Source organism: Oreochromis niloticus, linkage group LG3 (assembly GCF_001858045.2).
Source record: "Oreochromis niloticus isolate F11D_XX linkage group LG3, O_niloticus_UMD_NMBU, whole genome shotgun sequence".
In the NCBI taxonomy this organism is placed as follows: Eukaryota; Metazoa; Chordata; class Actinopteri; order Cichliformes; family Cichlidae; genus Oreochromis; species Oreochromis niloticus.
The window spans coordinates 11,260,615-11,273,491 of NC_031967.2; the positions used below are offsets into that span (position 1 = coordinate 11,260,615).

General features: G+C 40.0%; 2 protein-coding genes across 4 annotated transcripts; one reads left to right on the top strand and one right to left on the bottom strand.

Moving 5' to 3' along the window:
• Positions 1 to 2,173: 2,173 nt before the first annotated feature.
• On the top strand, positions 2,174 to 4,654 carry LOC109195697 (borealin-2). 3 transcript variants are annotated; one of them, XM_019348319.2, is made up of 10 exons: positions 2,174 to 2,332; positions 2,413 to 2,544; positions 2,618 to 2,658; positions 2,741 to 2,792; positions 2,933 to 2,997; positions 3,155 to 3,216; positions 3,712 to 3,807; positions 4,002 to 4,083; positions 4,286 to 4,372; positions 4,443 to 4,654. In XM_019348319.2, exons 1-10 carry the CDS (start codon positions 2,221 to 2,223, stop codon positions 4,485 to 4,487), a joined length of 774 nt encoding a protein of 257 aa, XP_019203864.1. In that variant the 5' UTR covers positions 2,174 to 2,220; the 3' UTR covers positions 4,488 to 4,654. The 3 variants fall into 3 exon arrangements, with proteins under 3 accessions (XP_019203864.1, XP_019203867.1, XP_025761342.1); XM_019348322.2 differs by having other exon boundaries at positions 3,715 to 3,807; XM_025905557.1 differs by having other exon boundaries at positions 2,185 to 2,332; positions 2,530 to 2,544.
• A 589-nt stretch (positions 4,655 to 5,243) lies between these two features.
• plin2 (perilipin 2) lies at positions 5,244 to 8,884 on the bottom strand. Its single transcript, NM_001311340.1, is given in 8 exon segments — positions 5,244 to 5,936; positions 6,070 to 6,186; positions 6,625 to 6,803; positions 7,332 to 7,617; positions 7,788 to 7,870; positions 8,142 to 8,337; positions 8,562 to 8,607; positions 8,843 to 8,884. Coding segments are annotated over 7 exon segments (1,329 nt in total). The 5' UTR covers positions 8,592 to 8,607; positions 8,843 to 8,884; the 3' UTR covers positions 5,244 to 5,498.
• Positions 8,885 to 12,877: the final 3,993 nt, after the last annotated feature.

Below are 12,877 nucleotides of genomic sequence, written 5' to 3' on the forward strand. Positions count from 1 at the left end.
ACACACACACACACACACACACACACACACACACACACTGGGGTTTAAAGAAAATACATTAAGAACAGCTATATTAGATTTATATTACAAATATGACAAAATGCTGATTTTACAGCAGCAAAAATATTGTATCTGTACAATTTAAACATTTAACAAACTTTCTCGTTTGCACTGAATTGAAAGACAAACTGAATCATCATAAATACATTATTTTATACATATACATATATATATATATCCAAATCAACAGGATCCAACTGTTTCTTTTCACTAGTAAATGCTGGAATCTTTAATTCTGCTTGGCATCTCTGAATGGACTCTTTAACCAGGAAATCCCCTGTCTGCTAAAACTACATCACTTGGGAGCAAATAAGATAAAAAATGACTTTGTTCTGTAACAAACTTATCACTTGCGCGACCTTCCCATCCAGAGGAGATGAAACAAATGGAACCTTGAGGTCAAATTGCAATTAAATATTTTACTGTGTGATGTAACTTGTACAAGGAGTAACACTGAGCACTGGCTAGCAATCTACTTGGTTTCTCTAGAACTATTTCTAAACAATCTATGATGCAAACAGTCTTCTCAAAGCTGCTCTTCTGAAATGCATATGGCAGAGATTGTCTTAGGGATTCTCTGTCAGGCCACAACACTAGACTTGGCACCAGTCTACAATGCATCACACTGATACAGTGTTTGAAAAGCTTTGAAACAGTGGTTGAGTCAATTTTGAAATAAAAATCCAAAAAGTCAAAGGACAAGTTCATTCAAAGCTTCATTAACGTTAACATGTACTGCTGAAAACATGTTAAACAAGACGAGAATTGTATATGTTGGTAAACCAGTAAGAATATCAACCCTTTTATCATCATTATGGAAGCTCATTTCATTCAGTGTAGTGTTATTCATTTTTTTCTTTCAGCAACACATTTTCAGTCCTTAGAGCTTGGCATTCTTGCTCAAGAGACTGGAGGCGTTTACCACGTGTTTCAGTGCTACATAATAGAAACTTCTCATGGAGAACAGGCTGGACATCATTTCCAGGTTCTTCATTGGTGAAGTCCTTCAAAAGCTGTGAGATGGGAGTTTGGTCTGCAGTAGGATTCTTGCTGTTATCTTGGGGATAATTGGTTGACTGGTGAAAACACAAAAGAAGTATATTAAGAGAGGTGTTAAGATATAAACCGCATTTGTGTCAATCATTCTATTCCTACAGTATACTACTACAGTACATGATACCACTACTAGCTTGTACTAAACTTAGAACCAATTGTGCAGAAACGTTGTGGTTTATAATTTTACCAAGTAAGATAAAGTGGGGTTGAACAGATTAAGATCTTTTACATACATTAATTTAAGTATGACAGTTAGAGTATGAGACCAAATCAACATGCAACAGAAAAACAAGTAGGTCCAACATATATTACAATAGTTCGCTAGAGAAAGACTTTGATATATTCACCTTGGAGGGATGCCTTCTGCAGATAGCTTTATTTGCTCTATCCGTTGTAGCTTTGCTTTCTGTCTTCTGTTGAACACGTCCAGTCTCATTTTTGTTCTCCTCTTCTCTGGAGATGAAACGTAGTTAAAAATAGATGGAATAAAGTCCGAACTCAATGGATTATCGCTCTTTCTGCCCACAAAATAAACATAAACATTTCAGTATTTCTACTTTAGAGCTTGCTAACTTAGAAAGCACGACAGGAAGCCCACAATGCATGTTCCAGATTTATGAATCTGGAACATGTCAGATTCATAAAGGTCACAATCACAGAGGTTTGTTTGCTGTTTTTCAACAAACCTCTAAAGTGAAACCTGAAAATCTGAAAAGTGACAATTACAAACTCTTGATGTGGAGTAAATCAAGTGAATACTTTTCTGGATGTCCATTTCATAAAACAATGTCTTGTAAAACACTGCAACCCAGTGGTGAAATAAAAAAAAAAAGTTGCAAATTCTGATTACAGTTAGCTCCTTTAAAGGTAGAAAAGCCAAATGGCTGCTCTCTGGGACTTCTAGTGTTAACATTAGTTCAAGTTTTGTGGCTGACACTGTGAAGTGTATCCTTTCGCCAAGCAACACGGACAGCTCTAGAATAACCTCATTACTTCCACCCCGCTGCGCGCATGGATATCTTCATTAAAAGTGCTGCGGTGTCAGGTGTGCGGCTGTCTAGTTATTTGATCACAAACTCGAGTCCACCAAAGCATCGTGGGGAGATGGCGTCGCGGCGGACGAAAAACACAAGAAGCGTGCAGAGTAAAGAAGAGCTGAGCCGGGAAATGCGGCGCAGCAAGCTGGCGCTCTTCATCCAACAGTTTGAGAAAGAAGGTGAGGTGCAGCCTCGCTGCAGCCGCACCCACGTAAAGCTTCATACTTCATTTCTGACGTCCATCCATCTTTCCTTACAGCCCAAGAACGCGTGAACGAGCTGGAGGCCAAAATGGAGTACACGCTGGCCACAGTGGAAAAAGTATTCAAAGTGGAGCTGATGAAGATGCCTCCTTCTCTTCAAAACGCCCTCATAGGGGATTTAATAAGCGGTGAGTCCTCCGTGATTTTTGTTATTTTGAGCGTCTTACATGAACAACAACTACCGACTGTTTTCTCTTGTAGAGGAGGAATTCTTAGCCAGCGAGGAATCAATAGCCAGTAAGGTGAGTTGGGTTTCTGGTTATAATCTGCTGTCTATATTTTTATTTTTTTATTAATCATATGTTATACTTGGACCTTTTGCAGAATGAGTTTGGTGAGGTACCCGAGCCCCGCAAAAAGATAACCAGTAAAAAAGGTGAAATCAAGCTACATTTTTCCATTTTGTCCAGTGAGGTTAACAATTTATCTTGTCATAGTTAAAGACACAAACCTCAATTTCTCCACGTTATTTTTTCTTTGTTTAGCTGCCATTATTTGTACTTGTACTTTTTGCAGCTAAATCCACTGTTTCACCAGACCAGTCTGCCCCAACCCACAGGGTCTCATCCAAAACCTCAAAGGTAGGTGATGCAGCAGGTGTATTTGCACTGGCATGGCTGTCACTGTGATTTTAAACTTTCCAGTACTCATAAAAAAAAAACACGATCTCTGGGGAATAAAAGTAATCGTTTACATTTCTTTATTTTCTGTCTTCTTGTTTTGTGTGTTTGTGTTTAGGGAGTGAAGGAGACTAAAAGGATGAGGACATTAGTTTGTAGTAACAGCACTGGAAATCTCATGTAAGGATTAGGCTCAAAGTCACATAGTACATGGTTATTTACTGCTCTGAACCCGATCAAGGCTTTGTCCAGTGTTAGTTGAACTGGTTTTCTTCTTAACTGGTATGTTTGTCATTACTTCCACCTGCCAAGAGTTCCCAAAGATTTCTAGATACCCAGGAGGTAATGACATCAATGGAGCTCATTAGTTTGTGAACAGAGTTTAGATCATCAGAGGAAAATTACATATAGTAGGATACATTGACTCTTTGATGGTACCACCTTGGTAACATACCAAGACCCCAAGAGAACCCCTGACTGAATTTATGTTGGTCACCAGCGTCAGTCCGAGCAGGTCATAAAACCCTGGCTAAGCACTTTTAAATGTGGGGTTGGCCATTGCTGCTTTTTAGTTGGCATGGAAAAAACCACTTCTTCTACACGGGGAGTGGAGTATGCAAACAACCAGGTAAAATGAAAGTCCGTTCAGCTGTAACACTAGCACTCTGATTGCAGCAGACCCTCCTCAGTCATAACCAAGAGAACTCGCCGCTTGGCAAGTTGCAAGACCAACGACCCGTCCCCACTGAGCCAGTCCAGACTTAAACTCAGGTCTGTTTGACGCCTTTGTTCGATCAGAAACATGCACTGCATATGTTTTGTTTCTGGCTAAAACTATTTATTTTATTTTTTAATGCTCTAAACTGTGAAGTTTAGCTCCTACGTTGTTTTTAAATAGTTTGGGAGTACAAATACTGTCAGCTCTCATTAAAATGCACTAATGTGAGTTCTGTGTTGACCCTCAGGTCTGTGGTCTCTGCTGGTGATCTGCACTGTTCTACAGCAGGCTCTACTGCACATATCACTGTAACCACAGCACAGGGACTGGTACTTGTTTTTTCTTTCTCTTTGTGCTGCCTTTAAGAGTCAAACTTGGCTTAAAACTAAGGAGTTTGTCCTTGTTCTTGAGTTCAGTTTATGGAGTCAGATTTTTGAATAAAGTGTTCCTTATGTGACCTGAGGTCCTGCGGTTTAACAGATTCTAGACATTGTTGATGTTTTTTTACAAGTCAAGTGTTTCTCTTCATAGATGGTGAGCTTTTCTGAAGAGACTAAAGATGACATTAACTGGGACATGCTGGATGATGTGGCGCGGTGCCAGATTAAGAAGCTCTCGGTAGGAGAAGCTCACTTCATTCCAAACTGTACATAGAAACTCAGTTTGAAACTGTTATGTCACTTTTCAGAGTCTGATAGATTATCTGTCACAGCGGAGTGGCTGTGACAGATGACCGAAGAAACCCAAATATCCCAGTGTCCAGGATGTCTGTCCAGATGGAGCTCAGAAACACATTTAACTTCAAGAAATTTGTATTATAAATGTTAAGCTGTGCAATGTATTTACAATGCATTTGTGTGGATTTTAAAACTATATAATAAAGCTAATTTTTATAATAAAGCTAATTTTTATAATAATTCACTAACAAGTACCACATTTGTATGATGGCCTTTCAAATGTGCAGCCTTTTTCTTCTTTAAATAATGTACCACGTGGAGTAAATGTTGTCTAATAGAAACCAAATGGGGACAGTTTTATTGGGTAATTAAAATCTATTTAGGAATGTCTTTAAATGCCGTCAGTGTGCAGCACTAAACTGAAGATGGTATGGGCTAGCACAGATAATGGCTTACACCAGGTATAGGCAACTCCAGGCCTCGAGTGTCGGGGTCCTGCAGGTTTTAGATCTCACCCTGGAACACACCTGAATCAAATGATTAGTTCATTCCCAGGACTCTGGAGAACTTCAAGACATGTTGGGGAGGTAATTTAGCCATTTGAATGAGCTGTGTTGGATTAAGGACACATCTAAAACCTGCAGGACACCGGCACTCGAGGCCTGGAGTTGCCCACCCCTGTGCTTACACACATTTCATGATAATAAAACTAAAAGCAAGTGTTAGTCCCCATTTTGTAAGAACCTTCAACAATAACTTCAATAACATAAATTAAACAATAATGCAAACTCTAAACAGATTTCACTCGTTTATACTGAAACAAGCACAGGTTTATTTTTTCCAGATAAATGATTTGTATGATGAATGAAATTGCACAATAGTTTTGTAGTTCAAGATTCTAAAGTTAATAAAATTTACTTTCTTGGTACTTTGAACTACATATTTCATGTTCTGTCCTAATACATTTGAGATTTAAAAAAAAAAAAAGTAAAGTAAAAGTTTGCATACAAAGCTGTCAAATATTGCCACAAAATTCAGAATATTAAGCTTTAAATTGTAATGGATCACTACAGGGATTCCATCTCCACCTCCATGGGCTCCTCCCTCTGTCCCTGTGTAGAAGAAGAGCTGGAGGATGTGGCGTAGGTGCTGCTGTCTTCAGAGGCCGGTATGGGAGTGGGCTCTGGAGCCATCCGTGGATAGAAAGGTCCCACCAGCCAGTTGAGTGGCGTGTTGTTGATCAGATAATCCATGACGTTGTCCAGGGACTCTTTCATTTTGCTCAGCTGAACTCTGCTGCTGGTCAACACGGTGTCTGGCAGGTCTCCCAGCGCCTTAGCTTTGCTGAAGTTGGCGTACACCTGTGAGGCCGAGTGGCCGAGAGACAGCGCCTCCTGCTGGATGTGGTTGGGGAGACCCTGCAGGCTGGAGACGAGGACAAGGCAGGTGGTCTGGAGCTGCTGGGTAAGGGAACGCGCTAGGGTCAAGGTGCGGGACTCAATTACCTGCATGGATGGAGAGGAACAGATCTGAATAAGTCTGCATTATCTTCCCACTTTGATTTAATAAGATAAGTGCTGTGTACTCTACCATAAGTGAATCTTATGGATAATATTTTATCTCAATGTATAGCTTTACCTCTGCCTCATGACAGTTCTCCTGGTTTGGACTACTGGACTTCCATGCAACCAGGGAATTCAACTTCTTGTTCACCATCTGGTTAGCACTGTCAATGTTCTTTCTGCCAACCTCAATCTGAAGGAAAAACACAGGAAATGTTTTTTTTTGTTGTTTTTTTTTAAGTCCAAAAGCATTGAAAGGACAGAATGGCTCAATCAGCTGGATAATAAAATGAACCAATACTGGCATGATGACTGATGCTGGCAAGCAGGATGGTGTTTACTGATGTCAGTGAATTAGTTTTGTCATCGCTTTTTAAGGGTTAAATATTCAAAAATGGTCTAAATACTGTATATATATGATTTTAAAAAATACTGGTTGTTTGTATAATGATATTTCTTTGATATCCAGGAATATAAGAGTAAATGTATTAGGACCCCCCCCCAAAAGACCAAAAAAAAAAAAAGTCCCTTCCTGTGAATTTTGCTTCCTGCTCATTATGTTTGTTTGTGTGTGTGTGTGTGTGTGTGTGTGTGTGTGTGTGTGTGTGTGTGAGAGAAAAAGGAGGCTCACCAGGTCAACAGTGGAGTTCAGCTCAGAAATGAACTCCATGCAGCGCTGCTTGCTATCTCGTATCTGGACCACGGCTCTGCTGTACGCTCTCTTGCGGAGCTTGGTGGACAGAGAGCCCAGGCGGACGTAGTAGCTCGGCTCCTTGTTGTCACAGCTTTGGACTGTTTTTGCCTCCAGCTCTGTCATAAGGCAGGGAAACATGGAAAATCCCAGTCAAACAAAAAGGCCAAACAACAAACTATATAAAGTTGTCTTGTTTTTTTGTTTCTCTTAATACCTAAAGTGTGGACAAGTGTAAAAACATATTAGTTGTACTTGTTCACAACCGTGAGAAGAGATCAGCTGAAAGAATCAGTGTACAAGACTGTTTCATAAGTCTCTACACACCACAGCTCATCCTGAACAGCTCTTTTAATATGTAGTCACCCAAACAAGGCGCTAATGCAAATTTACACACATAATCTGATCCGGTCAGCTTTTCTGGAAACCGGACCACTAACTGAACTTTGTCACATCTTGTTACACACACAAGTTTAATCTCACTAGCTTTTATTTGTATTCTGTTTATCTGAAAAACAAACTGGAGACAAATCCACATTTTAAATTATATGTAAAAAGTAAATCATTAGAAGTTTTTCCTTAAATATTTAAAAAAAAAAAAAAAATCTATAGAGGCATTTTTTTCTTTGTCTTTTGATTCCACTCACCCAGCTCAGCCTCAGTCATAGGCAAGTACTGCTCCACCAGACTCTCAGATGTACTCAGGGCCGTGTCGACTCCGCTGCTGATGAGCCGTGCCACTCTGCTCTCCAGTACAGTGCTCACGCTGCCGTTGACGACAGCTTTGGTCTTGTCCACCCCACCGTGCACTGCGCCTCTGGTTTTCTCCACAACGCTGGTCAGAGTGTCTGAGACCGTGCCCTTGGCACCGGACACTGTGCCCGTCACGACATCTTTAGCAGTGGTTACTACATCCTTGGCATTGGACACAATCTGGGGAGGTCCACATGCATTTTTATTTTAGTGATTGCAGCAAAGGATGAGTTTAAAGTTTGTGAGGAAACAGCAGTTGTGAAAAATGGGACAAAGGTCACGGCTGATAACCGAGGAGATTAGCACATTTCACATTGTGAAATTGAGCTTGTTGATGAATCAATGCATACCTGCTCAGAGGGCTGGTGAAGAATCGGCAGGGTTTTCTCAATCTTGTCCAAACCTTTACAGGCAAGATCATTGGCCATAGCAACTATAGAAGAAAAAACAAAAGAATGCTTATGATTAAATAAAGTAAGTAAATATTCCTTAAAGTAAAACAAGTATAAAATCTAAACCGTATCAGAAGCTATGATGCTTATTTCTGCCTGATTATAATAAGTGGGTGAAAGGTCGCAATGCCTCAACGGCCTGACTTGAACTTCCGGTTTCACAGCATGACTCAGTTTAATCATCCCTGCAGTTTCACTCTGACCTCCTCCCACCTCTAATACCACGTCTACAGATGGATGAATGATTCTTACTCTGAGGCTCCAGCTTGTCGATGATGGGTGAAGCAGTGGTGAGAGCCACCGAGGTGATGGTGCGGACTCCTTGCTCCGCGGCCTCACACACAGTCTTGATGTACGGGTGGTTGTCCTTTGTGCTGGAGTACACACTGGACACCAAGCCATAGGTGGAGCTGACCAGAGGAAGGCTGGCGACCCTCTCCACCACACTCTGTAAAGCCAACAGAAAGAAAACAGTTAACGTATAAGTCTACAAATTCAGTGTAGTCTGATCCAGAGTGTCTCTGAACTCGTTTAAACATCACGGAGTGCTATTTTGTGACGGGCTATCGGCGTGAACATGGTTTTAAAATTGTAAACCACATAAGAACTTTGAAAGCATAGTTTCACGAAATTTACTTAAAACTACAGTACCTGAGGGCAAGACTAACTCACCTGAGTTGGAATAACTTCAGCGGTTGCCATTTCTGTCCAGATAAACCTGCAGACAAAGAAAAGGCGATTTAGTTCAAGAAAACAACAAACACGTAGAATCACGACATTTTACAGCAGATAAACTGGAGGTTGTTACTTCCGTATTAGGTTCCTTAAAGTTTCTCATAGTTAGCTACATAATAATAAACACTCAAGCGAACTTTCTACCAACATAAAGGCAATGTAACTGTATTAAACAGCAGTTAAAAAACATAATGAAACAGATACCAGTGAACACTTACCGAGTAACTCAACTATTTCCAAACGGTCAATGAGCTGACTGATACTGGACGAGCAGGCTGTGGCTTTTTATGCGCAGCAGCTATCGCGAGATCTAGCCAAGCGCTGTGACGTAGAGTCGCTACTGTTTGTAGGGTAAAGGTAAAAGGGGTAAAAGTTTGGTCGGGGAATTCCTCTGAAATCAGCGGTCACATGAACAGGCGGTGACAGAGTTCAGCCCATGGTTTCATCTCCTTTCAGCAGCCAATCAAGTTCAGTGACGACACTTTTTAAAATGTACATATTTTTAATACAACAGCAGAAACAGTCGCTCCAAAGCTGTGAGTAGTCTACACTGAATATAGCTGCACTTCTTTACCATGGGTCCTAGGAAAAGGAAATACATGAAAGCCTCTTGACCTTTTCCCCTACAGTCTCCAAGTACAATACACAAATGACCACGTACTGCCTTTTTAATTATATTTTGTATAAATCATCATAACAGTCAGTGGTCCTGAATGCTGTTGTTCCTGGTAGTTTGTGGTAATTTAAAGAAATCCAAACTGTTTGGTTTGGTCACATGAATCCTTTAAATATAATACCAACTGCAATATTACAGGTAAAACTGTCATTTTAAAAATATTATTTGGCCCCTATACAATTCCCTATTATAGTACATGATATTTTGCTTTAGCGGTTGCGTTTCCCAGCAAACGTCTATTTAATTAATCATTTCCAATTATCACAAAGCCAACCTGATGAAAAATATTGTAGCTGTTGGCTTTTGGAGACCCTTTGGGGTCTGAGTGCAGTAAATCAGTCTTGCGCAGGCTCAGACTTGGCACGTTTTTCGGGATCTATGTGAGCCGGCTTGATTAGCTCAAACCCACATCATCTACATGGGACCTGCAACAGTTCACTGAGATTAAAGGAAAATAATTGCCAATACAGGATGAAATATGGACAAATGAGTCCATACGCAGACTCTGAATTTAACGTGCAGCAGTGTACACCCACACCTAAGTATCATTATGTTTCATGCAGTAAATAAATGTTTGTATTTTGCTGTTGAAAGCAAAACATTATCTTATCATTCTTTGGTGCTAAGTTTGGGGACAGTGACTACTGGCAGAAGCCTGAAGGGACAAACAGGATTTCAGTTTGTGGAGTTAGAGTGTATATACAACCCACACAATGCACGTTTGAGTTATGTATTAAAAAACTGAGGCCATTTTCACAGCAGACTGGTTTTTGTCACCACATGGGAAGAACTAGTGTCCCTAATGTTCATCAGCTGTTTGTTAGTGTGATGCTACATAAACCCCCCAAATTGTAAGTCATTTCACAGTTTCACAGTCTTTATTACCCAGTGATTGTTAAAATGAAGATTGAGTTGAAGTTAAAAAAAGTCACTCCAGGGCCTTTTTAATTCACCGTCAAAGTATTTTCTCACAATGGAGGGAGGCCAGCTGTGTATTTGCTCTCATGCAACATCTAAGAAAGATTAGGGGATTGCTTAAAAATGACTGCAAGACATTTGACCCACACTTAACCTCCCTTAATTGATTTCTGACTGTTGTAAGGGCTTGAACAGCGCCGTACGTCAGTGGTCTACCAGCAGATAAACAGGCCTGCGTTTGCCAGTCGCTCATCGGAGCCAGATGTGTGGCTCTGGTTCGGATCTGCTTGCCAGTGTCAATGCTTATTTCTATTTTGGTACGTGTTATTAAAATGTGAATTGAGTGCTAATGCAGTTTTGTTGGATGCAACACATTTGGAGGCCAGATGAGGAAGCATGGGCTTAGCTCAGATTCCTCAGCTGGTTAATACACTGGGATCCTGGATTCAGTAGATAGACCCATAGGGCCTATTTATCAGCCTTCATGCCTTTTAAATGGACCCCATATGATCAAATAAATGTTGGCTACAGGAAACTGCAAGATTCTGCATAAAAGGAAATAAGATCAAAGTTTTACAGAATAACTACATAAGAAATACTGTATAACTGACAATCTATTGAAAATGTGTCACACGTTGGCTTTAGTTGCACCCCCCCCACATACATTCAGATACCACGTTGCACTGGACATTGATCAGATCATTTTTAACACGTCATGTTCAGGTGATTGCCCAATTTTATGGCACTCAAAGTACAACCAAGACTCATCAGCGTGACATGATGAAACCTATATTTAAGGTTTACGGAGGTGTAATCTTTGGCTCACTGTGATGTTATAGCATGTAAAGGTGCATTAGTTCAAAGGAAATTGGGTAATGCTGTATCCAAATGAATTCAATGCTGGGTCATCACCAGCATCAGAACACTGTTTGAAGTCGTATTATGTTTGTTGGATGATTTATTTTTTTTAAGAAAACCCAAAATCTACACTTTTTAAAAAAGTACACTTAGTTCATTTGCAGTTTACTCATGAACTGTACCACTCTGTTTATTTAGAATAAAATGTATTACACAAAAAAGCAATGCACTTAATTTTTTGTACACAATTTGTTTCTGCTACTGTAGTATAATAATCATATTTCCCATATCTATTATAAAAATGATTTTCAGTTTCTTATGAAGTAATTTTATTTTGAAAGTCACCTTGAGTATTATGAGTCATAGTGTTTTGTGAGGATACATGTTTATATGTAGTTTACAGTATGATTACTTTAAGTCACCACAATGAACCAACTCATGAAGCTGCCTGTACCATACATGAACTGCACACTCTTTAAAGCTGATAAAAGAATGCTTTATCTGAAATACTGAGTCTTCAAAGTCCCAGTTTAGCTGAGCAGGATGTTCACACATTACTGCCAGCTTGTGTAATTCAGAATCCAGGGTTATTCTGGTTCAATGTCCTAACTTTACCCCTTTAAAAAAATCACCTGACTCTCACAGGCTTGAAGGGGAAACTGTCCACTCTCAGTACAGACAGGATTTCACAACAGAAGCGCCTCATGTTGGAAATGTTGATGAAATGTTCAAGGAAGAAAAAGAGAGTGTGAATGAAGTGAACCCGAAACTCGAAGAGCTCCTAGTAAATAGTAACAGGAAGTGAATGTTGTGACCATGTGCCTGCTTTTTGCCTTTAACCTGGTAACAGCTTCTCTGCTGTTCTTCATGGATAAGAAAAAGAGCAGCTAGATGGTGAAACTTGGACACAACTAGGTGGCAGGACAATAATCCCAAACATACATCAAAACTGCTTTTGGGATGGCTCAAGAAAACTCACATTTAGCTTTTGGAACAGTCTTCCCAAAGCCCAAAGCTCAATCCTATTTAAAATTTGTGGACTGCGCTTAAAAGTCGGGTCTGAGCCAGAAAAACAATCAATTTAAATGAACTCTACAAATTCTGCCAAGAACAGTGCTCAAATATTCAGCCATAATTTTTCCAGAAACTTGTCGATTGTTACCAAAAATCTGGCTGAGACGCAACTTGCTAAGGAACTTTTAACCAAATATTAGTGGAGGTGTATGTAACACCCTGCATGTATACTTTTGGCCCTGTTAACGTGTATGCATATGTATCATTCCAACATGGAAAATGACATAATTAAAATCCCCATTCCTGACCACAACTCTAGTATCTCACACTTGATGGTATTTACAGGTTAAATCCACTAGATGGCACCAATGTAGGCAAAATGAACACTCAGACTAAACATTGTGGTGCTTCTGTTTCTTGCCTTTCTTCAAATTGTTTCAGTGTTTAGTTTGCTGTACTTTATTTATTTTTATACATATATTACACACTGTGTTTTACTGCAGAGGTACATCGTTTGGGGTGGCTGTAGCTCAGGAGGTAGGTTGGTGGTTCAATCCTTGGCTCCTCCAATCTGTATGTCAAGTATCCTTGGGCAAGATACTAACCTCAAGTTGCTCTCCAATGCATCCATCGGAGAATTAATGTGTGTGAATGTAGTTAGAAAAGCACTAAGTACAGATAAAGTGCTTGTGAGAATGGGTGTGATTGGGTGAATGTGGCATGTTGTATAGAGCGCTTTGAGTACTCTGGGAGAGTAGAGAAGCGCTATATAAGAATCAGTCCATTT